Below are 26,186 nucleotides of genomic sequence, written 5' to 3'. Positions count from 1 at the left end.
GTTGAGTTGTTGATTGTTTTATTTTGACGCCCGCGCGCTGCCTCAAGAATCTCATAAAAAATAAATTGAAGAAAGTAACTTCTTTTTCAGCTCACTACCACACGGCACACACATTAGTATGCAGAAAACAGTGGTTATGACATTAGGAGAAAACATTGTCAGCAATAATCTAGTAGAATTACACATTCTATTGTTTTAATTGGTCGATTGGCAATATTTTCATAATACATATTTAGAAACGTGACCTAGGTGCTTTCTAATGTATCTTTTAGGTTGCGAAATTCCTTTTAGTCAGTCAGTATAATATGTAGTCGTAATTTTTACCTTATAAATTGGTATGACCACAATAGTATTCCAATTTATCTTCACTGGCCACTAAACATTTTGTACTTTTATTGCTTAGGGTATACGTATCTCAATTTTATCATACATCTACAGTCTATAATGAACAATATTATGAGATCAAATAAATTTTTCGTATGTAATAATTTTGATTTCGTAATTTTAAAAATGGAAGTCACTTTGCTAATTCACGTAAACTTTAACGGGGCGGCGGGGTTAAATAATAGACTAACTATAAAAACAAGTTATTTAATGTCTTCACATGTTACTCAGCGATATTTTCAACACTTTCAATATCTTCTATACTAATATTTCCTGCAAATACATCTGGCTTTATTTGATTCTTTAAGAATGGTTCATGTAAAGCTTTGTAGAGTTTTTTAGCCTTAGTAGCCCCAAAGCCAGGACATTCTGATAATTTCTTTTCTGTAGCTTTTATTATGTTTTCTAAAGTACCAAACGTTGCTATTAATGTTAATGCATCTGTTTTGTTCACTGGTTTTATTGACGAAAGAGCATTAACTATCTGAAAATGAATTTAATATAAAAAGCGGGTGTTTGCGACTTACGTACACAATAATGATTCCTGATAGCATTTTCTCTTAAATCTGATGTAACAGAAAGCTTTAATGTTGCTTTAAGTTTTTGTTACATAGTCTTATGATATCCGTTTAATATTTTTGCATATATGCAACTAGCTTAATTAGCAATTTAATTAACGGCCTTCCCGTTTAACTAGCGGCCTAAAAGATGTTCAGCCTGTTGATCAAACAGCTAGGCAAATGACATAGATAGATAACGTTTTATTACTTGCCTAGCCCGTTGACTGTTAATTTAAAATTTACTTCCACTTTCTACAACTCTCAAACTCGGAACGAAACTCTTCATACTGTCAAAATGGCTACGCCAAACCACAATTTTCACAGTGTTTTCAAAAGTATCATGAAAGACATCAAAGGCAATGGAAGAGTGTAGAGACAATAATAATGTGAATTTGACTCAAGCAATTTAATTTTAAAATAAATATTTTTTATGTCACGTTTTATCTTTTTTATTTTTACCAAATAATCTCTCTATAATAAGAATTTCCTAAGCATTATCCAGCAAATTTATTAAATGTTGCAACCAAAGGCCTAATAACTTTCAGGTCACTAGTTAAACGGCGCCGTTAATTGAACGGCTAATTAAGTTAGTTAATGCTGTGACATAGTATGTATATAAAAAATAACGATTTTTTGTATAAATTACTTTCAATTAATAAATTAATATTATGCATATATTTTTCAGTCAGTGTCTTTCTTATTATTTATAGTGTTTTTTAAGTAGCAATTAAATTAATGTTTATGTCTGCAATTTTTGGCACATGGTTTATACTGACAAATTATATGTACGGATGAATGTAAATACTGGCATAATAGACAGTTGTCATTTGGAAAGAAATGTTACACTGTTACAGGGAATTACTCAAACAAACCTTAGTCAAGTAATATGCATGTTTTACAGAGTATGACTTTTCAATCAAATTATGAAACATTGAGGGCCAAGTTTACCTTTTGATGTGGATCATTTTCTATTTTCTCCATTATCTTATCAGGCGGTTTATTTTCATAGATTTTGTAATTTTCTATAATTTTTGCAGCTTCTTCTGGACTCCAAGCAAGCATCAGGGTCAGGTCTGTTAGCAAACAAATCCTTGTTAAATTTTTTAATGCTGCATGGGGGTCTTTAAGGTCTACCTACAATATAATGATCAGAGAATATTAGCGAAGAATTAAATTTTAACACTGTTTTTAATATAATACAGTATTCATAGCATTATGAACAAAAACAGGGCTTTACTAAGTTATTATTATGAATATTTTTTTCAAACTCTAGTCAGATATTGCCTAAATATTTTTCACCCTTTCTTGAATTTACCTGAACCAAAAGCACTCGGAGATCATACTTCTTCCCCAGATCTTTGAGCCTGTTGTTAATATAATCAGGATTCAAGTTATAATAACGTACAGAGAGAAATAGGATGCCAATAGTTTTTCCTATTTCATAGTCAGGTATTATTTCATCATATTCCCAAGGTACACTAACAATAAACTTTAGTAATGGATTTCCTCTCTGCAAACATAGAATTTAATATAATATAGTCACGCTAAGCCTAACGCCATAGCTATATAGGATTACAGGATAATGTGGCAAACTTGATAATAAATTCTGACCTGTTTCTGATTAACTAAGACACAATGTGTTTTCGATGTAGATTTTGATGTTCCTGAAATAGAAAGTAATAAATATTTAAAAAAAATTGACCAGTTATAACTGAGGAAAAGCTATGATTTACCGGGCTGTTCATCTTGTTTTGTTTTTTTCGGTGATGTAGGTTCACTTATTTGGGCAAGTAAATCATCCAAACCATCCTCTTCCATTTTTACAGTTTACATTAACTATAAAAATACCATAGAAATGATAGAGATTGTTTTGATTTGTGATTTTTAAATTTCTGCAAAGAAAACAAAAAACAATTCAACAGCTGTTTTTGACAGTTTATACATTACAGATAGTGGACAAAAGTAATGTCACAAAACTAAAGCTTTTTCATCTTTCTGTTGTTTATTTCATTTCCCCATTCCCAGTATTAGTTCTCTGTTATTTATTTAGTCATTGCCAAAATTTCTTGTCATTTGTGCTTTTGTAACGTCAAAATTCAACAACAACAATTTACATTTCACACGGGAAAACGAAGGAATTCGTTGAAAGAAAAATGTTTACATTTTATTAATTTCGAATAATTAAGTAAATAGTAGTCATTCTTATCATGTTTTGACAAAAATAGCTTATAACAGGGATTGTAAGAAACAATTGTTTAAATATAGGATTTATGTTCCATATGCATTAAACCTAAAAGCTCCTAATATTGTTTTTACTTCTCTGAATAAAACTATGACTTTCAAAACAATTTGAAACATGAATAAAAATAAGAGACACGATACAACCGAATTTGAAGATGTTTTTGACGATTCTGCTTTACTTGCTAACTTTGAGAATTCTGCATTTAAAGAAGACTCTTTTTCTGACAGAAATGCAAATAAAAGCCTGAACGTAAGGTATGAACTGAGAGCTAAGATAAAAGCTTACGTAAAATACGAATTTTCTTTCACCAACCTTACTTTAAACCAAATTCTTTCAGTGCTTTGTGTTGTGATGAGGAAATAAGTGGATATGATAGACTGACTGGTAAAACATGGATATATCCTACAAACTATCCCATAAGGGATTACCAATTCAACATAATTCAAGCTACATTAGTTAAAAACACATTGGTACGTAAGTTTTAGTGGTGTATTTTGTTTTATCATCAGAAATTGTGACTTACAACTATCATTATCTTGTTTGGCCCATTCTGTTTTTGTTTTAACAAATGAGAAAGATGTTATGGCTAAGTACTTTTGTATTGTATTGGACCATTATATTAGACATAATTCTAAACCATATATATCTCTATAATGTCAAATATAAAATGTTTCTAGGTAAGTCTTCCAACAGGTTTAGGTAAAACGTTTATAGCCGCAGTTATTATGTATAATTTTTACCGTTGGTATCCCCTTGGCAAGATTATATTTACTGCTCCAACCAGACCCCTGGTAGCTCAACAAATTGACGCCTGTTATAGTATTGTAGCATTGCCACCAAAAGATACCATTGAAATGACAGGTAAATTTCCTAAACTTGAGTGTTTTATTTTATGTAAATTAAATTAAATGCATCAACAAATATAATATTTTCTTGCTAGTTGAAGAACAGTAAATCTTATCTTAAGGTTTTTTATGATTAATATTAATTTAGTTATATAACAAATTTAATTAAAAAAAATTTAAACTAACTTCAGGTCACATGCGAGTTAGTACCAGGAAAGAACATTGGTTAAGTAAAAGAGTATTTTTTGCAACACCCCAAGTTATTTACAATGATATTAAGTCTGGTATATGCCCTGGTGAGAGTTTACGATGTTTAGTTGTGGATGAAGCGCATAGAGCAAGAGGGAACTATGCATACTGCCAAATTGTGTCAACACTTGCTGATATGGGTCATAAGACATACAGAGTGCTTGCATTGTCTGCTACCCCAGGTAGTAAAGTGGAAGATGTAGTTAATGTAAGCTATTTCATTTAATGCAGCTGCATATCAATGTTATGTAATACACTAATGATAAGCATGGGCAATATAAAAAAAAACAATTTTAAAAGTTGATTAATTAATACATTTCATTGCAAAAAAAATCATCATTAATATTCATATCTTTAAAATAAATGTTTGTTAAAGCGTTTTTTAAGCTACTTGACTATCAAATCAAATGGACTTATAGTTAATATTATGACAGCATTAGGAGCTTTTATTTTTTTAAAAGGCCGGCAACGCACTCGCGAGCCCTCTGGCATCGAGAGTGTCCATGGGTATCACTTAACATCAGGTGAGCCTCCTGCCTGTTTGCCCCACGTTCTATTAAAAAAAATATTAATGTTGCAGGTAGTTAAAAATTTAAACATAGCTCACTTGGAGTTAAGGAGTGAAAATTGCATAGATGTTGCTCCTTACAGCCATTCCCGCAAAATAAATACTGTTATTATTCAGCTGGGACCTGAATTAACTCACTTGAGGCAGCAATATGTTGAGGTAATTCTCATATAAGAAATTATACAAAATTCAGTATTGCTAATTGACTGTGTTAACTCTATATTATCACTGAAGGGACATTGTTTCTAGCACTAACGAGAATGTTATATCAAAATAATCATTATTGTTTAACAACAAGTCAACCAAATTCATGTAATTTCAAAGTTTTATAGTGTTTGTTATTAAATGTAGAAAGGATGTTAAAGGGATAGGAATCTAACATGGAGGTAACACTACCACAAAAAAAAGAAATCACTTAATTTTCTATATTATTTTAGATTACAATAAATATGGACACAATTAGGTACTGACAGTTGCGATTGTATTAATTTCATAATCTATATAAAAATAAAACACTTAACACACATTTTGAAACAACACAAACAGTAGTATTTACTTTACTAATGATATAGTTTGTATTACCCATTGAAGTTTTTCCTGAAGTACATATATTAATTATAAACTTATTTTCTAGATTTTAGATGGTTATGCAAGAAGACTAAAGCAGTTAAACATTCTGCCACACAATCTTGGGAATTTGTCAAAGGGCCGAGTAGTTATGTTATATAAGGAGTTTCAAACTAGAGATAAGAGTGCCAGGTATGTTATGAATTCATTTTTGATAACACACCATTAAAAAAGATTTGATTACTGGAAATAAACTTAAATATATATTATGTAATGCATATTGACTCCATCTATTGTCGTGAATAAGCAATATTCTTGTTATTCAGGATGCCTTATGTGTACTCGCGTAAACCAAATTTAAATATAAAATTCACTAACAGGTAGTTATTAGAGAGAGATAGAGAAGTCGAGATTGAAAGCAACTGCTATACACATCTAAATTAGCTATCTAAAGCTAAATTGTTCCTTTTCATTACAAACATTTTATTTTATTGCCCACATTTGGGTCAAATGAGGGCAATAAAATAAAATGTTTTAATTTTTAGGTGGAATACTTTTTAGTAGCAACACTTATAAAATGTTAGAATTCTACGGAATGAAAAATCAGTATAGATTACTTTTTATGTGTATTTTTTTTTTAATTTATTCCTACAGGCACCCACAGCACAATATAATAATGAAGGATTTTACATTACTAATAGCACTTTATCATGGTCTTGAATTACTACTAAAACACGGGTCAAGGGTTTTCTTAAATTTCTTTGACGAACATCCGGAGAAGTCCTGGATACAGAGTGATGATAAGTTAACATCATTGTTGGAGAGATTGAGGGATGATTTAGGAATTAATCCACTGTCTTTGGATAGAAGTGTGTTGCCTGACGGAACTGTGCCTGAGGTAAGTTATAGGTTTTGTTTATGTTTTTATGACTTCTCCCCGTGAATATGGCCATGCATCTTCAATTTCCAGAAAAGCAATTTTTGGAAATGGTATTTTATTTTTTATATCACTGATAAATCGGTAAAAAACCACAATTTTCAATTTCTAATATGACAAGCCCTTATTGCCAAAAAAAAAGTAATTTAGTCATTTAATTGAAATATAAAAAAACAAATATGAGAATGTTTATGGTAGAATTTTGATGAAGTCAATAATGAGGGTAGTTTTAAAAATAAGTTACTTGGGACTTCGCTTCGACACGAACGCTTCGAGGGGAAAAAACGCGTTGGCAAAAGGATGTAGACGTTGCTCCGCAATATCAGCAAATGGACGGGAGTGGTAGAACAGCTTGGCGAAGAATAAGAAGATTAACGAGATGACCGCCAACCTGCAGTAGTGGAGAGGCACAAGAAGAAATTTTAGAAACAAAAAAGCACTATCCAATCAGAATTTCGCACCAGCGCCATTTGTAGAATTGCATCTGGCGCAGGACAAGACGCGGTTCAGAAAACTGACAGCCAACCTCCAGTAATGGAGAGGCACTTGAAGAAGAAGAAGAAGAAGAAGCCATTTGTAGATGTATACTGCAATGGATGTTGCTCACTGCGATCTTCTGCTACTAGCGGTGCACTGTATAATCCAACGTTTATTACCTTTAATAAATTGAATTAGTTATATGTCTCTGCTTCTTTTTAGATGCCAAAAGATCTGACCTTTGGCCATCCCAAGTTTTACAAACTAAAAGAAATTATGTTGGATCACTTTCAAAGGGCAAAAAATAAGGGAGAAACCACCAAAGCAATCGGTAAGTTAGATTTTTTACTGAGAGTGTTTTATAATATTGTCATTGATTTACGCCAGTACTTTTCATTTTAATGAAAACTACAACTTGAATTCATTGTATAACTCGACGTTTTGACTGATTATAATGCACAGATCTCTGACTGGTATGAGATTATAAATTAGTATTTTAGAGTTTTGCCAAAATATTGTTTCTTAAATTTTTATGTTACTAGGGTGTATAAAACATCTAAGTAACGTATTAAAGACGACTTACCTGGTTATAAGCAAAATGTTCTATATTTTCGTTAGCTCTATTAAAATTTATACAGGTATAACTAAAAAATACGTTTTTAATTTACACATTTATTTATTATATGTATAATAAAACTAAAGAAATATATGGGTCTTAAAAATTAAAGTCGTTTTTCTCTTTCTATCAAATTGTTTTCACACTGGATAAAAGGAGATAGATTTAAAATGTTGAATTTAGACCAGTGATTCCTTTTTTGTGCCTTAGCCTTTCTTAAATTCTTCCCAATTACTTGAATCGATGATATTTCATTATTTTCCTAGCTTGTTGAATGTTACTTTAAATTTAATTCCACCTTTTGCCAATCTCAAACTCGGAACTCTTCAAACTATCAATATGGCGTCGGCAAACCACACAATGATGGTGTTTCCCAAGTACGGTGGAGTGTAGTGACAATTATGATGTGAATTTGACTCAAGCGATTTAGTTTTAAAATCAATATTTTTATGTCATGTGTGTTATATGTGTATTATATGTTTCATCTTTTTTACTTCTGCCAAATAATGACTATCGTATGAATGACCTAAGCATCAGCAAGCCAGTTAATTTAATGTTGTACAAACGCTACGGCTGAATATCTTTCAGGCTGTTAGTGAAACGGCGCCGTTTAGTTAAAAGCATAGACTGTTAATTGAACGTCTAATTAAGCTAGTTGGCTGCGACATATACAATAAATAAATAGACTTTAAATATATATATAAATAGTAAATAAATAGTTTGTATGAATAATTGGGTAATTGATCTGAAAATAATGGTACTTTTTGTTTTTAGTGTTTTGTGAATACCGAGAAAGTGTGAACCTGGTCCATTGTATGTTACTACAGTGTCGTCCACTCATTGTACCGCTTATGTTTGTAGGACAAGGAGCTTCTGGTAAGTTTTAGTAAAAAAAGGGTTTCTAGAATTATTTTTTCAGATTTTTATAAAGAACTCAATAATCTAGTAGTTATTTTGTAGAAGAATCAATTAAATAGTTTCGAAAACACAATACATTTTCATATCGTCTCGAAAAAGGGCATTTTTTTAAGTATACAAAAATACGTTTAATAATTTCACCTTTTAGGATGATTTCACAGAAGTATACGCGAAATCCATCAAGTTTTTTATTCAAGTATAATCAACAATCTACGTCTTTTTTAAATAAACAGTTTTACACTTTATAAATCGAAGATTATTAAGTATTATTAAGTCATTTAAATATTATATATTTAAAAAAAATATTGATATATATTATATATGCGTACATATTTCTAGGCAAAGATGGTAAAACAGTGGTATCCCAAAAACAACAGTTGCGCGTAATGCGTTCGTTCCGCGAGGGCACGTGCAATACGCTCGTGTGCACGTGTGTCGCAGAAGAAGGCCTCGATGTGGGATCTGTGGACCTCATTATTTGCTTTGATATATCTACGAGGTCACCTATACGGCTCGTTCAAAGGTAAATATATATAATATTATAATTATAGATTTGGGAATTCTTTAAAGTAAAAAATACCCGATATAAGATTTTCTTAAAATTTTAATAGACAATAAGTAAGGTCAACAGTTTGAAAATGTTATTTTATTGTAATTCAGATGCGGTCGTACAGGGCGTGAGCGAGGTGGTCAAGTCCATATTCTGGTCACAGAAGGCAGGGAACATCAGGTAAGAATGCCTTTATTATAATTAAAAACGTTCAAAATCATTTGTCATTTGTCCCATTCAAAAAAATATTTGCCATTCTTAAACTACGAAACAGTTGATCTCATATGAGGTATGAAAGGTTTAGTCAAAATGTCAAAAATTATAGTTAATTTATATCATTCTGTTTTCCATGTCTTGTATGTGTATTTCATTTAAATGAAAATCTACTTACAAATGCGGTAATTATAATGTTGCCGCTATTTATCTTGCATTTTATTATCTATAACTATAAAACTATCTATTTGAGGCTTAATATAATAAATATATCAAAGTTCCCCCTTAACCAGGCATGATTTCCCCTTAATTTAGTGGGAAACCGAAGTTGGCATCACTAAGTTAAGTGTCATTTTATTGACAGATAATATTAGTATTGCCATGTTTTTCCCCGAAGGCACTATTTTTAATTCAGTAAAATTAGGACAATCTATATAGTTTTCATCTAGTATGGCAATTACTTTAAAAACAGACAACTGGATTCCAGACTTCTGTATTCAAAAATGCGTATAACTTGAAAATAATTAATAATTTTTTAATCACCATTTTTGTTCAACTGTTTCTATATTTTTTTTTATTTCAGACGCTTATAGATTGTATGCGCCAACGCGATGGTTTAAATACAAGAATACAGCAATCAAAAGAAGTGGAAAATTCTCTATATAAATCGAACCCAAGGATGATTCCGCATGACTTCACGCCTCAGTGCCAAAAGATGCACATCACTGTACATAAAAAACATGATTCCGATAAAACGAAAAAGGTAAATTTTATTAAATTTTAACATATTAGCGATTTTCTATCAAAGTCAAATCATTTATTCCAATTAGACCACCTAAAATGGCACGAACGTTAAATAAAATATAAAGATGACTCTACTTGCTACCTACTTCTAATTATGTGTGAAGATAATATAGAATAAAACTACTTTTGACTTCCTAACGATGTTTTCCATACAATTGTCTAAAATCTAATACATTTTCGAAAACAGTACTTAGCTACCACTCTTAGCCATATCAATAGACTCTTTTGGGTTTATTTTAAATAAATAATATTCAAACTAGGGTCAGAAAGATTTAAGGAGTATGCTACAAGGCAGGGCGTCAACAAGCACAAATAGCACAAATTTATTAGAAAACGATGACTTAATACATGAAGATGAGTTTGATGAGTTATTTCCCGATGGATTTAAAGATGTTCACCGATTGAATGATGCTAAAGAATATTGGAATATGAATAAAGGTAACATTTTTAACATAGCCCCAAATATGTATATCTCTTGCTACAAATAAATGGCTGACTAATAGTCACGTGAAGTTTGAAGGGAGGAATTGGTTCGGCAAAATCGGTAATTTTTAAACCGAAGCGGCGTGAAGTAACGTTTACTCTTTTGCAAGGCAACGAAACAAGTACAATATATGTTTTTCGCGTGATTACACCAACCCTTTATTAATATTTTTATGCCAGTGAAAAACAATGGATGGTCCTTAATTTTCTAGAATAGGATTAGATTATATATTTTTGTTTGTATTATACAGGTACTTAAAAATAATATTATAATTTTTTTAAGATTAGGTACAAAAAATACACGTAGTAGTAGTACGAACCACCTTGGCCTCCCCCTAAGGAACCCCTTAAATATACTCCCTAAATAATCCTCCCTAATATTCCCCGTAAATAACCATTTACTTCCTCATAAAATTACAAAAACCGTGCTTTGTCAGTCTTTCGCTCACCGATTTTCCTATTCTAATAAATTACAGAAGCAATTATAGAATCCAGTAAAAAAGAAGACAATCGTGTCCAGTTACACAACTGGCTCGAATGGCAGAGGACAAAGCAGACAACTATTAATATTGAACATTCGATTGATACAGATATTTTGATTTCCCTTCTCAAATATAGTGACGATAAGAGATTTGATGCGCCACCCTCGACCCAAAATCCGAGTAAGTAGACATAAATGAGAAGGATTTTCTGGATAACGTTTATCGATTTTCTGCAAATTTTTCCCCATACTTGTTAAATTGCTTACATAGATAGTAATTCCGTATCTAAATCGTTATAATACTAAAATACCTAGATCTTTGTAAATTCGTTTATAAATTTCATCTAGTAAATGCATACATAAAAATTTTAATCCCTTTGAAAACACTTGATAGCGTATTCTGAACTCCGTACATATTAAACATTATACATTTAAACTTTTAAGGGTTGCTACATTTAATAAAGTTTCAGCTTTTAACACTCAAGATTTTGAAACGCAAAATATAAAAGTCCCTTCGCCTGCCAAACCGAAACAAGCTAAGAAAAAACTTAAACCAGCAATGAAATCACCAATTAAAAAAGATGGTGATATTAGAGCACTATTTAGCACAGCAACAAAATCTACCAAAGACTATACAAAACTATTAAATGATCTTGGTATACAAAACGATGGTAAACAACCCACGAGCTTAATAAATTTACTCGTTGATCTCAAACTAGAAGTAACGAATAATGTTAAGAAATGCTATGTTTGCACAAACATATGTGACTGTACAATTATAGCAAATGCTAAGAATAAACAAAAAGCAAAACCACTATTATTTCTAAGTGGTACACTTCATTTACCTGATATTAATTTAATTGATAGTTTAAATACAGAAGCAATATTAAAATGCGCAAAAACAAATCAGAATGAACTTTCTGATAATAATAATTGTAGCATTGACAAGCTTCAGAATGAGAGTAAAAACTTCAACTTAGACTTTGATTTTGATTTATCAGAGTCACCGAAAGAAGAAATAAAATCTGAAGTCAAAACTAATGTTAATAATTTCGATATAGGTGATATTGATGATATTTTTGAAAATAGTAGTCCAGAAGAAGCTGGTTTAAGTGAAATTAAAAAAGAAGAGATTCCAAAAGAAGCTCTTGGCTTTTTTGGTTTAGCTAGTATAGAGGACATATTCGCTGATTCCGATGAAGAACTAACTAATCAAAAAGAAGAAAATAAAGCTGAGGTCCATATTGCGATAACTTCTGATGATGATGACTGCGTCGTATGTGAAGCTTCATCCACCAATACCTATAAGAACCAAACAAAAATAAGAAGCCCATCTTTACTTTCTGGTAGTTTAAAACTACATCTTCCTACCTCTCCTATACTCTGCAGCCAACCTCGTAAACTTAACCTTAGTACCAAGAAAAATAATTTGAAAAGTTCAACCCCTCTTAATGCGAGAAAAAAACTTATACTTGAACCAGAAAATATTGACAAACATATGACAGTAGAAAATGATTCCAAATGCGTTGGAAATGTTTCGGAAACCAATAACTGTAAAAGTATGTTCACAATAACCCAACTAGTAGATATGATTAACAAAACTAATAATTCTACAATAAATAAATCTGAAATTCCCAAAGAAAGGAGTTTATCACCTATCCTTTTAACACAAGCAGATAAAAAATTTCTTGAATCAGTGAAACAAAACACAACTCTTAATTCAAAACCAGCAAGTTTAATTATATTGGAAAGTGACAGTGATGACAATACTGAAGAATACTACACTGAAAAAGTACCAATAAATATATTAAATGACCCAAAATCAGAACCCCAAAGGACGAGTAATAATGAAATGAATGAATTTTTCCAAGACGTTAACAAGGACCACAAAGACTCAAATAATACACCAAACAGTTCAAAAACGCCAAAAAGAAAGATGGATGATGACGATCAAATAGTAGCGTCTCCATACTTTAACAAAAGGCGAAAATTGGACGAACAAAGTAAAAAATCGCTTATGTTAAGGGAAAAGGTGTTAGCTGTCATATCATCGAATAACTTCAATACAAATAAAGACAAGCAAGTAAATTATTTTACGTGCTCACAAAAGTTCTCGCAAAAGGAAAACGAGCCCGTATATCATGAAAAACAAGAACTCGAAAAATCCCCAGATGTACATAAAATCCTTCAGATGTTTAGAAAAGATACACCAAGAAAAAATATTTTTTCCGTAAGATTGGAAAACAGTGCCTTTGATGATAGCGATGATGATTTTGTTGGTAGTGATAGAACTTGCAAAGAAAAGCGCAAAATTGGTAGAAGTCAGAGAACTGCAAATCGAAAGGTAAGATTTTATTTGTATAACGTCAGACAGTTTTCAGCAAAACATTTACGGATTTAGAAATTATTTACTAAATGTTTTGAATGTTTACGATCACTTGTAGTCAAAACGGTTAGTATGAAAGTTTAATATCAACTATTCATTTTGATAAAAACTACAATGATTAAAAACGTTTTTATAATTTATAATATGTAAATAAGACTTTATCACCGACTTAATGTAGTATTAGACTTTTCGTAATTTTTCTATATTTATATATATTTGATAAAAATTAAAATAATTAAACTTTGAAAATCGATGAAGCGAAAAAGCGACACTAAAAAGAGGCAGACTTATAAATTCATAATATTGAACGTGAGATACAACAAGATATTAATAAACTTTAAATTAGTGTGTATTTGATCATTTTCTGAATTAAAAAAAGATTTCATCGACTTTCAATTCACAACGATGCTAAAGCAGATTTCACATTTATAAGGAATTAATTTCTCCCTAATTTAATTCTGTCATGTGTACTAAACACGTATACGAAAGTATATTTCTCTCTTGATGCTGTATAGTGTCGGAGAGTTTATTGCCAGTTCTTCAATTCCGTTCTACGCCTTTGATTTGAGAACTGGCGGTAAATGTAAAATTAGAATCAGTTAATGTATATTTTTTTTTTGACGTTTATGAACATTATGTTACCTATTTGAATAAATGATTTTTGATGTGATTTGATTTATAGGCAACCTTCCTCCAAAACACGAATATGTAATTGAAAATTTCTTTTAGGATTTATTAAATGATAAAAATATATTATGTTATCATAATTGTATTCTTAAAACAATATTTTTTTAGAAAAAAAAAAATTCATTCCTGGACCTAGAAGCGGAGATATCATCAGGTGACAGTGGTGACGAACTGAGTGAAGATAGCGCGGGATCTCTTGTAGAGTTCATAGATGATGCGCAAGCGCACCTCGATACGGATATGCAAGCGCACTATATACGATCTGTCAAGTATGTTTTATTTAACCTTTGAAGATTGAAATCTCAAATTAGTGTTGGCATTAGGTGCGTTGTTTCCGGATTTTTCCTCTAAGGTATCGTTCAAGAATTTCGGGGGGGATCCTCTTGTACTAATGTAAATGTAATATTATTTTCGACTTTCCGGTACTTTACACTATTATTATAGGCACGTAAGTCTAGCGCTGGCTGATACGTGGATGCCGGAATGCGACTGGAGAGCCAATCGACGCTCTTCATTCCGCTAGCCCCCCTTAAGTACCTTATTTTTTACTTCTGCGCAATAACGGTCAGCGCTAGAGTTTCGTGCCGCTCATAATACAAAATGGTAACTTCAAGATGTAAAGAGTCGACTGGGTTGTCACGCAACGTTTAATTGTTTGGTTAACGTCACGGCGCGTTAAATGGAGCGTTAATTGATAACACCTGAATTTTTTTTTCAGGAGTCCCGTAAATGGTGTATTCAAAATTCCACAACTTCCAAAGAAATTAAATAATGAAGAAATTTTTTCACAATTTGTCGAAGAAGATACTTATGAAATGGTAAATATTCTTATTAGTAAAGTCGATTTTTTTTATTTTGAATAACAAGTATAAGATTATTCACGATATAATATAAAACATTGATATGTAAGTTCTGTAGGTATTGTAAATTCTCTAGCTTGTTGAAAATTCTATTGGTTATAATTGTGATACCTTTTGGTATTTAAAAAAAATACATTGTTTAATATATTTTTTTTTAATACAGGATAGTTTTTGCGTCGATTCCCATATCGGTCTAACTCAAGCTAACGATATGTCAGAACTGGAAATCGCTGAAATGATTCTAGAAAACAGGAAGAAGAGAAAACTTACAAAAAATGATACGATCGAAAGTCCGATAGTTAGGAAAGTTAAAAAATGTAGACGAAAGATTGATAGCGATTCTGACAGCAGCTGATAAAGTACTGGATCTAGTCTTGAGAACTGAACACTAGAAAAATAGTACACAATTCTCAGGTGTCTAGATTTGATTTCAATGAAATGTACGGCTTCACCTAACCAACATTGTTTAACTTTACAGACAGATCAGCATCATTAATTAAATAATTATTTTCCCGGACTCAACCGGAAGAAATACAAAATACGTAAAATACGGTAGCTTCTAATTATATATTTATTTAGAAATGAAATCATTCGTGAGGCCAAGACCTAAAGAGGTTGTAGCGCCACTGATTTATTTATTTTTAGCAAAATACTTAGGTTTATTTTGTAACAACAGTGATTTTACTCAGAATGCTCATTCAAATTCAACACACACACAATCAATACATATTAACAGATATTTATGGATTCTAGATATTATGTTAATATTGCTCAATAGTTACTTCTTTCGCGTCAATAATTGACGAGATCTCAAGGACCCTCTGAACCCTGCCATATTCCATGCTGCGGAAGTTATTTATCTACTCTCTGGTAAGCCTTTTCTTAATAGCAACAATTACATGACTTTCATTGTTTGTATTTATTGTGAGATTATGCTAGATTTTTTCTTATTTAATTTTGTATAACTATTGGATTTTTTTTATATATCCCAATGGTGGATAACTCTGTGATAATTATTTAAGATAATAAAAGTTACTATTAAATATCTACTTTTATTGTAGTAATTTATTGTAGAATTTAGGAGCCCTTAACGAATATTTCTAAACGATAAAGTCTTTGCCTTGTTGATGAGAACTAAATCTTATAATTGCACCATTAAGTAATAAACTTGTGTCTCTTTTCATAGAAGCGTTAATACAATTCGTCAGAAAGAGACAAAAACGGTTCAGTTTAGACTATTTCTGAATTGTTAAAACTCGGATTTCAAAGTCAAATAAAAAAGAGGAATCTTTTACAATTCTTAGCTTTATTAAATAATTGACAATAAAACTAGATGGCGTTAACATAAGTCGCAAAACATTAATATGAGTAATCTATTGTATCATCGGTTGGACAGGCATTTGTTTCTTCTTGTGTATATCTTCTAATTCCGCCTGCAGCTCGGAATATCGTCTCTGTAATTGTTTTTCTCTATCTGTTTGACGATTTACGTCTTCCGTTAACGACTGAAAATATAAATTTTAATTAGAATTATGATATTTTTATAATATAAGATACAAGTTTTAATAATAAATTCGATATTAGAGATATTTTGTGCCTGTAAATAAACCTTTATGGACACAATGGGCGGTGTGATTATTTCCATACAATTTTTAGATAGCGGATATCGCTTTAAAAAGTATTAGTATAGATTAGCAGTAAGATTACGGATGGAAATATTCTTTGTCTTCATTATTTTTGAAGTGAAACTTCAAGGCGCATGAGGGTAATTTTTTTCGGGGGAAACGTTCTAATAATAATATTAGCATCACGAAGATGATTTCAATTCAAATCTGTAGCAGAAAATCTTGTACAATATCGCATATTTTTTACTTATATTTATTTATTTATTGGGAAACCAAACAGAGACATCCTTATAATAAAAACAAAGTCAAAAATAAAACACAATACAAACACACTGGATGCATCCACAACAGGTTACACTTATACAAATGTATTATTATATATGTAATATTATATATAATATTATATATCATATTATTATATTATATATAATATTATGCTATCATTAGCACATATACAATAGTATGTAAATAGTTAAACATGTTACAAAGTAGAAACTTTATATCAAGGCTCTACCTCTATCCTTCGTGGTATCGCAGCTTTCTCTTGTTCAGCGAGAAACCGGAATGTTGATAACTCGAGATTGGCCTGCTCAATCTGCTCTTGCAGTTCTTGGAACTGCTTAATCAGGGAGGCTGTCCGACTTTGGTACCCACCTGAGTAATCATTAGGACATGACATACTACTTGTTGATTATAACAAAACGCTAGAATTAATTTCGATATTTTTACCTACTTTTAATATGGCATCAAATAAACCTGTATGCGTATTATATTGTTGGAATTTAACGATAACTATGATGATCTATTTATTTACATGTCGTTCACGGAAACCATAATTAATTTCGAAGTCAGTTTTTTTTTTAACTTAAGCTTAAGTTTCATCAAAATTCTTTGAGTAGTTTTGAGATCTTTACATTTCTGGAACATGAATGTCCATCGAAGCATGTCCCATGTTTAATGTATTTTGAGAGTCGGTTAAATATTTAACTTGCTGGATAAGGCATAACTTAGACCTAAAAAATACTGTGTTCTATTATGTTTTAAATTAATTTATCACAAAACTTACCAGTCAAAACTCTTAATTTCTTCTCCATTTTGGAGCATTTCTTGGCCTCTTTAGCCATATGAGCACGATTCTGTTCCAGCCTTTTCTCGGCCGATTCAAGCCGGTCCTTTTTACTCGCTAAGTTCGCACGAGTGTACCGGTTCTGACCCGGTAGAAATAGTACCTTCAAAGCAGATTTAAAATTAATCATAAAAAAATCATTAATTTATTATTTTTTAAGTAGAACAACTCTTTGAAGAACAAAGAAAATATACAATTCTTAAAAAATCATAAATATACATCGTGTTTGTATGTTTGAACGTACTTATCTCAAAAACTATTGGTTCCAACTAAAATTTCGTAAAATACATTCATCAATGTATAATCCTAATGATTTTTAATAGATCAATATAAAATATCATACCTGTGCCAAACACTCCTCCCAAACCTGCGTATACGCATCCATACTCAGGTCCCCATGGCCCATGCCCGCTTTCACGACCTCCATCTCGCTATCAAGGAGAGACCTGGCAGCTTGCAATTCTTCAGCTGTAAATTCTTCGTAGGGATTCTGTTCCAGATATGCCAAGTGGGACGCCTGCTGTTGGACCGACCATTTCTTTTCACCTGAAAATATTCGGAGAAATTAAGCAGCCTCATCATCATGCATCACGTCTTCGCACCAATGGAAGTTTCTCGAACTCTCTTCTTACTCACTTGGCACGGGCATATTGGGGTCATGCAATGCGTCATAATGCAGCATGGTCATCATTTCCGCTTTGAGCAGTTCCTCCGCCTTTTGTAGGGGCGTGAGAGGGGCTGATCCCCGGGCCCCCATTGGGGACACTTGCATCGGACGCACGCAGCCTCGGCGGATCGCTGCGCTACGGAGCGCCAGGGCTGCTTGACCTTTAACATTTTAATAATTATTTTATTTATTATTGTGTGAAAAGCGATTTAACTTTATTTATTTTATTTAAAAGGCCGGCAACGCACTCGCGAGCCTTCTGACATCGAGACTGTCTACGGGCGGCGGATTCACTTAACATCATGTGAGCCTCCTGCCCGTTTGCCCCCTGTTCTATAAAAAAAAAAAAAAACTTATTCATAAAATAAAAAATATCAAATTTTGTGGAGGAGGCTGATCACCAACTTGCCTATTAGATTAATCAATGATCATGAAATAGATACAGAAATCTGAAGCCTAGACCTAAAAAAAGTTGTAGTATCAGTGATTTATTTGAAATCGTTGGATATACTCACGCTTCTCTTCTTGGTCTCTGGCGAACCTGGCATCAGCATCGGCCTGATCTTCGATCCTGGATTCGAGGGAAGACTCCGATCTCTCTTCATTATCTTGGTCCGGGACTACAATCTCATAGTCATTTCTCGGTGTCGGCAGAGACAGAAGCGCGCTTCGAACCGACGATTTTAACTGAAAATTAAAATACAATTAAAAAGAAAACTGTATTTTTTAGCATCATCAGAAAGCGATTTTTCTAGGACAGAAGGACAACGAGCAGGCAGGTCTTAAATAAAGTGATAACTGAGGTCCAGGGTTAAAATATGTTTTCTATAAATTGTTATAATTATTAATTCCCTTCCTATTATACATATAGTCGACGACTCTTCCTTATATACACGAGTTCAATCACGACTATTAATATCACTATATATTTTGATTTGATTTATATAATACATATATAATTCTACTGTACGTGTGTCTGTCACTGAACTCCTCTTAAACGGCTATCTAAAACACCCTACACATATTTGTATTGTTATATAGGAACTGGTAGTAAATGTAAATTTACATATATTTTTAAAATAATGATGTACATCACACACGTGTAAATATTATACAAAACTTAGGTTTTAATCAATTTTTTAATTGGAATCGACATATAAATAACAATAACCTGTTTTTGTATTTGACGGTTTTCCGCTGGAGTATCACCAGCTGTTCCATCTTCTGGGTTTATGCTTAGCTTGTCTCTTAGTCCTGGAGTCTGAAAGTTAAATATACTAGATTTAATTAGAGATGTGAGAGATGTGAAATGAATGACTCAGTAAGAAAATATAAATAAAAACAATACCAAATATACTACAGCAGATGAAAGCCGGAAAGATTTTGATCGAGGTAAAAGGCAAAACTTAAGACTAATCGCAATAGACATACACAGTGGACGCACTTTGCTTCATCACGGGTCATACAGCATAAAGATTCATATGAATAAAATAAATAAAATAAAATACGTTTATTTTGGAACATAAGATCATCTAGGTATCACTTATTCCACGTCAATCAATTCGAACTTGTAGGCATCCCTACTCATCGGCAAAGACAGAGGGTGTAGGCTTAGTCATATCTTCACTACATAGTATAAAACAAAGTCCTTTCTCTGTCCCTATGTCCCTTTGTATGCTTAAATCTTTGAAACTACGCAACGAATTTTGATTCAGTTTTTTTCAATAGATAGATTCAAGAGGAAGGTTTATATGTATAATAACATCCATTAAATAGTGGAGAAGTACTGTTATTTTTGAGGTTTCTAATATGATGTCGTAAATAATTACATTTTTTCCGCCTACATTGCAAACGCAGGCTGAACCCTACGAGTTTTATCAAAATAATGTACTAAGTATTGTACACATTGAAGAGGTCTACAGAAAAGTCCGTGATGGTATACGTCTATCTCTTATGGATAACCCGCATTTTTATATACAACGTTCACAGATTTTCTGTAGTGTATTTAGTATCAGCATTGCACCCGTGCGAAGCCGGGGCGGGTCGCTAGTAAGTCATAATTTCGTCATGGGCGCTGTCAAAAATATCAAACTACATACAGGAGAAATGGTTTGATAGCTTTAGACGAGTAAAGTCTTACCATTAGTGCAGTTTGTGTCTGATTATGTCCCGGAGTAGCGAAACTTCCTGGGGTGGACACTTCACTACGTGATGATCTGAAATATTTATTTATTTATTCCACTACATTTTTCTATCTAAACAGTTACTACTAATTCGATAGAACTAACCCAAAAAAATCTATTATATATTATGTTACCTATAGTACGGACGCGGAGCACGAAGAATTTCGTACAATGACCCCTCATCTTATGTCTTTGTCGCTCGCGCATAAACATATTGCCGTTGCGCTCACACAGATGCAGTGACCGCCGTATTCAGAGATTGTAAACCTTTTAGTCATAACCATAAAGACATGTGGTGGTGCACATGTACTTTGGTTTGTTTTGTTATAAGTAGTATATATGTTATAGTATAGTATATAAGTAGTAACGTATCGAGCGAAACATCTGATAGTTCATCAGAAATAGATGCCTCTGACTAAATGAAAAAGAGAGAAAAAATGTTTTTTTAATAGTATTTCTTTTTTTTTACCAAATCTTAGTCGCAATCATAACTTTTCCTTTTTATAAATCCATCAAGCCGTTTAGTCTAAATAAAAATCAAAGCTACCGTTTTTAATATTCGTACTTATAAAAAAATGTTTTTAACCACTGGCAGTAGGCCCAAAGGTCATTGTACGAAATTCTTCGTGCTCCGCGTTCGTACTATAGCTGCCCCCGCGAACGTCGTTTCTCCTTAATGCCTTAGGCTAGGCATAGGAGAAACGACGTTATAGGCCTGTATAGTACATACCAACATGGAACATTTTGCTATGCTACTCCAGAGTCTGTTCGTATTTCTGGAATAAAAGCTTTTTAGGTTGTTCTATGAAATTTTTCTATATGAACCTCAAGTTCATGTCATTAATTAACAAATAAAAAATAGGGGTTGATCGTAGAGGGGTGAAAATTAAGGGTTGTATGTATTTTTATATGCCGTATCATAAAAAAAACAACTGTCTAAAAATAAAAATATTGGCCTGGACACCCCATATCGCTTCGGATTTGGAAAGATTGTTCATAAGAATCGTTCGAGCCGTTTCGGAGGACTATGGTAACTAACATTGTGACACGAGAATTTTATATATATGTATACAGATATTAAAAGTTAGTTAAATAACCATAAAGAGTTAGTCCATGCAAGCAGTTTATTAATTGTTCGTACGGTTTAGCAGTAAAACATAATTAAGATAAATTATAATATATATAGGTACGAAGTATTGCGATATAATTTAATGTGTTTAAATGTAATAAAATTACCTGAAGGGCGTGGCCAGTACAGTGTTGGGCGTGGCCGGGGCCTGCGCCTGAGGCAGAGATCCGCTAAAGTCCGATTCGTGCAAGGGCGTATTGAGTCCCCCCTTGAGCGGTGTGTCAACATGCGTTAGAGCCATCACGTTTTGAGCTTCCATCATTATCCTATGACATTAAATACAAATTAGGGTCAAATTGACTATATGTTTATATATTCAAAGTAAAAAGTAGCAATACCTTTACTTAAATTTAAAGTAAAATCGTTAAAAGTAAAAATTATTAAAATACCTTTCATTTATATTGAGTTACGAAAAAATTTAATAAATTTACGTTTATATTCGTAGTATATGATAATACAATTATAAAATACCTGTCATGTTGCGCAGTAGGCGTACGCAAGGCGGTAGCGGGAGCGGGCGTGAGAGCGTAATGAGCGAGCAGAGCGTCGGTGGGAGCGCCCGCTCCACCCGCCGATTCCCGCGCTACTTCCGACGCCCGACCCAGTTTCACTACTTGTTGAAGTTCCTGTTTAAGGTAAGATGTTTTTTTTTATTACTACTTTAATAATACACATTATAAGTTCGTTCAGGCAACCCTAGATATATAAATAATATAGATTTGTAAAGTTTTGTAAAGAAACAATATCCACAATAAACACATGCTTAGTATCTTTCTATATTATAGTCTATGGCCTATGTCATAGAGAAATTTATGAACATAAGTATTTATATAATATAGTAATTAAATATACTCCATACCTGATCAGTAACTTGTGGTTCTGGCAACACAAGTTTGCTTCTCTTGCGGGCCGGCTGGTCTCCTTGCAACATCGCCTGGGGTACATCATTCTCCTTACGCTGCTTTAACTTGCCTTTGTCTTTACGACGGTCACGCTATAAATTATTTATTTATTTATACTTATTGCCCATATAGGAAACAAAATTTAAAAACAATTACATGAACATGCAAAGAGATAGAATAGTGTTCATTTAATGAATTCAAATGCAACCCAATTTGGCTTTCTCAAAACCCCAATAATATTAATAGCTGATTTGGATTCAACAACTACAAAATAGTACTGAATAATTACTGATGTAAACATTGCCTATAATTTACTTTGGATTTTATAAATCTAAAATATGTAGTGTATTTTGTTATTGTTGTAAGAGAGAAATTGAGAAAAAGTTATGTAGTTTTTGCTTATTTTATTCATATCTTGCGATATTGAGGCATCACGTGTTAATCACACTCAATCAATACAAATTTGTGAACAAAAAAACGAATTTCTTAAAAAGTTCGTATGCACAAGGCCGACAGACGAGGTTTTTCAGGGTAGGATAATAAAGCGACAAAATATAAAGCTGCGCTGTTTTTACAAATTTTAGCAACTCAATACAACTTAGTTAAACAAGCTAAACCAACCAGTGTTCAACGCTTAAGCAAGTTCAAGAAATAGAGGGGCATTAGATGGAGTGTTACTCTCCTATGATATAAACCATTAAAAAATCTAAAAACTTACTTCCTCCTTCTCCGACTGTAACTCTCCATCCAGGTGTTGCTGTCGCAGTCTTGAGAAGTCTGGAGCCATGGGGTCAACAACCTCTTCAGAAGTGTCATAGAACCCAGCCGCTGGCCTCTTCTCAAATGGTATTTCTGAGTTGTAGTCTACACCTCGCTTCTTCTTACGTCTGTATTGATATAAACAATGGGAATGGATAAGCAGATATTGCTTGGAAATATAATATATCTTAGTTTAAAACTCATTATCTTCAAGATTTACACTTGAAAATAAAGAATTATTTAATGTTACTCATCACTATCTCAGTAGTTAGATTGCTCACAATGTTAACATAGGATCCTGAATTTTCCCATTGTAACAATGATTATTTTGGGTTAATTTCGTAGAATACAGATCGCCCACTTGTCTTAAGAAAAAATATATATTTTTAATGAGTCAAATGCAGATATGTATGTAACTTCCATATGAACCAAAAAATGTATACAAATAAATTTTCTCCAAGGAAAAATTTCTTGCGATTGGCAATATATACCATTGACTACTACTACTACTATAATATCTACTTAGTAAACAATCAGAAACTAAAATCAACGAATGTACTTTTGCAGCAAAAAGTATCCTTATTACCTCATAGGCACTGATATTCCAGCTGCACTTAATTCCCTCCTCTTTTGTAATGCAGCAAGCCGTCTGGCTTCTTCCAGTTGTTTTTCTCTAGCCTTCCTTTTAGCCTTTTTTCCTTGAGTATTAGCTAAGCGAGCCCGAGCTTCTGATAACATTTCCAGCTCTAAAAATTAAGTGGTGTTTTAATGTAAAATCTTAGTTTCTCAGTAAAATCTTAGTTATACATCATAAACTATACTAGGTTCTGTTTCACAATGTATGGCTAACATACCAAATAGCCATGCAACACAAATTATTTGGAAGATAAAAGTTCACCTACCAATAAGTAAAAAATAGGATTATAATATATATTATTATTTGGAACTTATTCAGAAATTGTGAAACAGACCCTAAATCATTTTACACATTAAGATACATAGACTTTAATTGTGGAAAATTTTTTTAATAAAAAAGCATTTTACCATCTTCATCCATGTCCTTTGGATCAGGCCGAGCTGGTTTAGTCTCAGGATTGGGATCAATCTCTCCAGGCTTAAGTTTTCGAGGATCATCTCCAATATCCTCTCCCTCCTCTTTCTTTTGTGCTTGGTCCCTATGCAACAACACAAATTTAATTTGGATTATTAAAGTACATAACATGCAAGGCTTGTTTTTCCACTGACATCTCAACTCACAGTAAGTATTCATATCGCTCCAAACATTGAGCAGCTGTTCGTCCAATTATAGGTGCAATAGTCCTCCATTGTGTTGGCATCAACTTGGCGAGATGGAGCAACTTCTCGTCTTCCTCTCTCGACCACTCGGTCTTCTTGATGCTAGGATCCAGCCATTCATACCAACGAGCTTTACACTGCTTAGCCGACTTACGATGAAGCAGTGAGGCGATACGAGACCATTGATTTTTGCCATATTTCATAACCGCCGCTTTGAGGATTTCATCCTATAATTTGAAGTAAAGAAAATAGATATAAAACAAATGAGGGCTCAGTGTGTGTATTTATGCAGAACTATATGCTTACCTCGGTATTGCGCCAAACGCCGCCTTTTATCATAATACGCGGCATGATGGCAGGCGATTTTTTAATAACAGTTTATTACAATATATTTCTTTACACACCAGTCACCAAGCATGAAATATTATTCAATTCTTTGGTTAAAGTGGAAATTGGAAAATAAGTAAAAATATTGAACAATCTACAATAACTAGAGTGCCACAGATAAAGCATAAAATTAACAGCGTGTGTCAAAGCTCAAAAAATACTCAATACTGGATATAGCATACAGTATAGTGAGTTGTGACTTTTTTGTGATTTGGGACAAATCAGAAATATGACATTTCTATAAAAATAAAATAATTGATATTGACAGTCACTCATAGAGTTGAGTTGACACCAAGTATTTTTTACTAAAACTAAATGTGATTTTCGCTTAAAAATAGAAAATAAAAATGCTGAGTCGCTCTATACTGAAACAGGCGGTTTTATTACGAAACGTGAAGAATGCTGCGACGAATCTTAAACAAATAAGGAACGGTGGCCATGGGTAAGTACTCCAAGTCGTTATGTCATTGGCTACATACAAAATTTTAAAAAGAATGAAATATCTAACTTAGACTGAGTTGCCCTTTTCTTCTGGAACTTTTTACGATAACACAACAATAAAATTAATTTTAAGGAAATGTTTATTACAGTACCTGGACGTACAGAGCACCACCACCTTTGGCATCTAAAAGGGAGACTTTGTTAGCAGAAGGTCTCGGAGCACTTTGCTGGTGGTGGATTTTATATCATATTGCAACAGAACCTGAGCATATCTATGTAAGTAGTTCTTGATTATTTCAATAAGATGCAGAGTATCTGAAAATAGTACTTGTCTCTAGTATTTTGTATAGCTAAACTCAACTCACTTGTCAAGCCAACTGGGTAGTGCTATTAACTGCTATTGGTCTACATTATAGTGAATAGACTATTTTATTAATTTCCATTCTTTAATGGAACTGAAATTGCTTTAAAACTAACTCGTATCTTAACTATAACTGTGTCAAAAAAAGTTTGTTCTGATTACAGGGTGAATGGCCATACATTGATCCTAGTACTTGGACTAATGAGGAATTGGGCATTCCAGATGATTCAGCTGGTCCCTTGAAAAAGTAAAATAACCTTATGTGGAGTAGTTAAATTAATTATGTAATATCTGTAAAATATAATTTTGTAGTTCCCGTTTATTTTTAATTTGTAATGGCCTATTACTTTTTGTACCAGCTATGATATCCCTGGTGGTTGGGGACTCAATATGTTGCTGTTAGACTCAATATTCTATTTATTGTAGGGCTTCACAAGAACATATTACTTCCATCATACTTGAGATTTTGTAATGGTAAAATTA

At 32.5% G+C, this 26,186-nt stretch overlaps 4 protein-coding genes across 5 annotated transcripts; 2 read left to right on the top strand and 2 right to left on the bottom strand.

Annotated features, from left to right (window-relative positions):
- Nucleotides 1-575: 575 nt before the first annotated feature.
- Nucleotides 576-2,898, bottom strand: LOC110995179 (DNA excision repair protein ERCC-1). Its single transcript, XM_022262225.2, has 5 exons — nt 2,678-2,898; nt 2,556-2,608; nt 2,260-2,454; nt 1,893-2,078; nt 576-868 (listed from the first exon to the last, which is right to left on the bottom strand). Exons 1-5 carry the CDS (start codon nt 2,760-2,762, stop codon nt 608-610), a joined length of 780 nt encoding a protein of 259 aa, XP_022117917.2. The 5' UTR covers nt 2,763-2,898; the 3' UTR covers nt 576-607.
- Nucleotides 2,899-2,975: 77 nt separating this feature from the next.
- Nucleotides 2,976-15,824, top strand: LOC110995193. 2 transcript variants are annotated; one of them, XM_022262245.2, is made up of 18 exons: nt 2,976-3,440; nt 3,524-3,656; nt 3,864-4,047; nt 4,223-4,488; nt 4,861-5,007; nt 5,483-5,607; nt 6,070-6,313; nt 7,052-7,160; nt 8,220-8,321; nt 8,703-8,886; nt 9,024-9,093; nt 9,710-9,889; nt 10,191-10,368; nt 10,890-11,075; nt 11,365-13,238; nt 14,076-14,236; nt 14,686-14,785; nt 14,991-15,824. In XM_022262245.2, the coding sequence occupies exons 1-18, from the start codon at nt 3,301-3,303 to the stop codon at nt 15,180-15,182; spliced, it is 4,575 nt and encodes a 1,524-aa protein (XP_022117937.2). In that variant the 5' UTR covers nt 2,976-3,300; the 3' UTR covers nt 15,183-15,824. The 2 variants fall into 2 exon arrangements, with proteins under 2 accessions (XP_022117937.2, XP_045489533.1); XM_045633577.1 differs by lacking the exons at nt 2,976-3,440; nt 3,524-3,656; nt 3,864-4,047 and having other exon boundaries at nt 4,227-4,462.
- A 289-nt stretch (nt 15,825-16,113) lies between these two features.
- Nucleotides 16,114-25,018, bottom strand: LOC110995180 (cell division cycle 5-like protein). Its single transcript, XM_022262226.2, has 16 exons — nt 24,821-25,018; nt 24,476-24,741; nt 24,263-24,393; nt 23,805-23,964; nt 23,178-23,346; nt 22,417-22,551; nt 22,029-22,183; nt 21,665-21,823; nt 20,386-20,461; nt 19,417-19,506; nt 18,761-18,932; nt 18,215-18,406; nt 17,922-18,124; nt 17,519-17,681; nt 16,967-17,106; nt 16,114-16,332 (listed from the first exon to the last, which is right to left on the bottom strand). The coding sequence occupies exons 1-16, from the start codon at nt 24,863-24,865 to the stop codon at nt 16,201-16,203; spliced, it is 2,388 nt and encodes a 795-aa protein (XP_022117918.2). The 5' UTR covers nt 24,866-25,018; the 3' UTR covers nt 16,114-16,200.
- Nucleotides 25,019-25,154: 136 nt separating this feature from the next.
- Nucleotides 25,155-26,019, top strand: LOC110995176 (NADH dehydrogenase [ubiquinone] 1 beta subcomplex subunit 2, mitochondrial-like). Its single transcript, XM_022262214.2, has 3 exons — nt 25,155-25,343; nt 25,492-25,618; nt 25,868-26,019. Exons 1-3 carry the CDS (start codon nt 25,249-25,251, stop codon nt 25,952-25,954), a joined length of 309 nt encoding a protein of 102 aa, XP_022117906.1. The 5' UTR covers nt 25,155-25,248; the 3' UTR covers nt 25,955-26,019.
- The last annotated feature ends 167 nt before the right edge of the window (nt 26,020-26,186 follow it).

This window comes from Pieris rapae, chromosome 2, assembly GCF_905147795.1.
Source record: "Pieris rapae chromosome 2, ilPieRapa1.1, whole genome shotgun sequence".
Classification (NCBI taxonomy): domain Eukaryota; kingdom Metazoa; phylum Arthropoda; class Insecta; order Lepidoptera; family Pieridae; genus Pieris; species Pieris rapae.
This window is presented reverse-complemented; position numbering and strand designations above follow the sequence as displayed.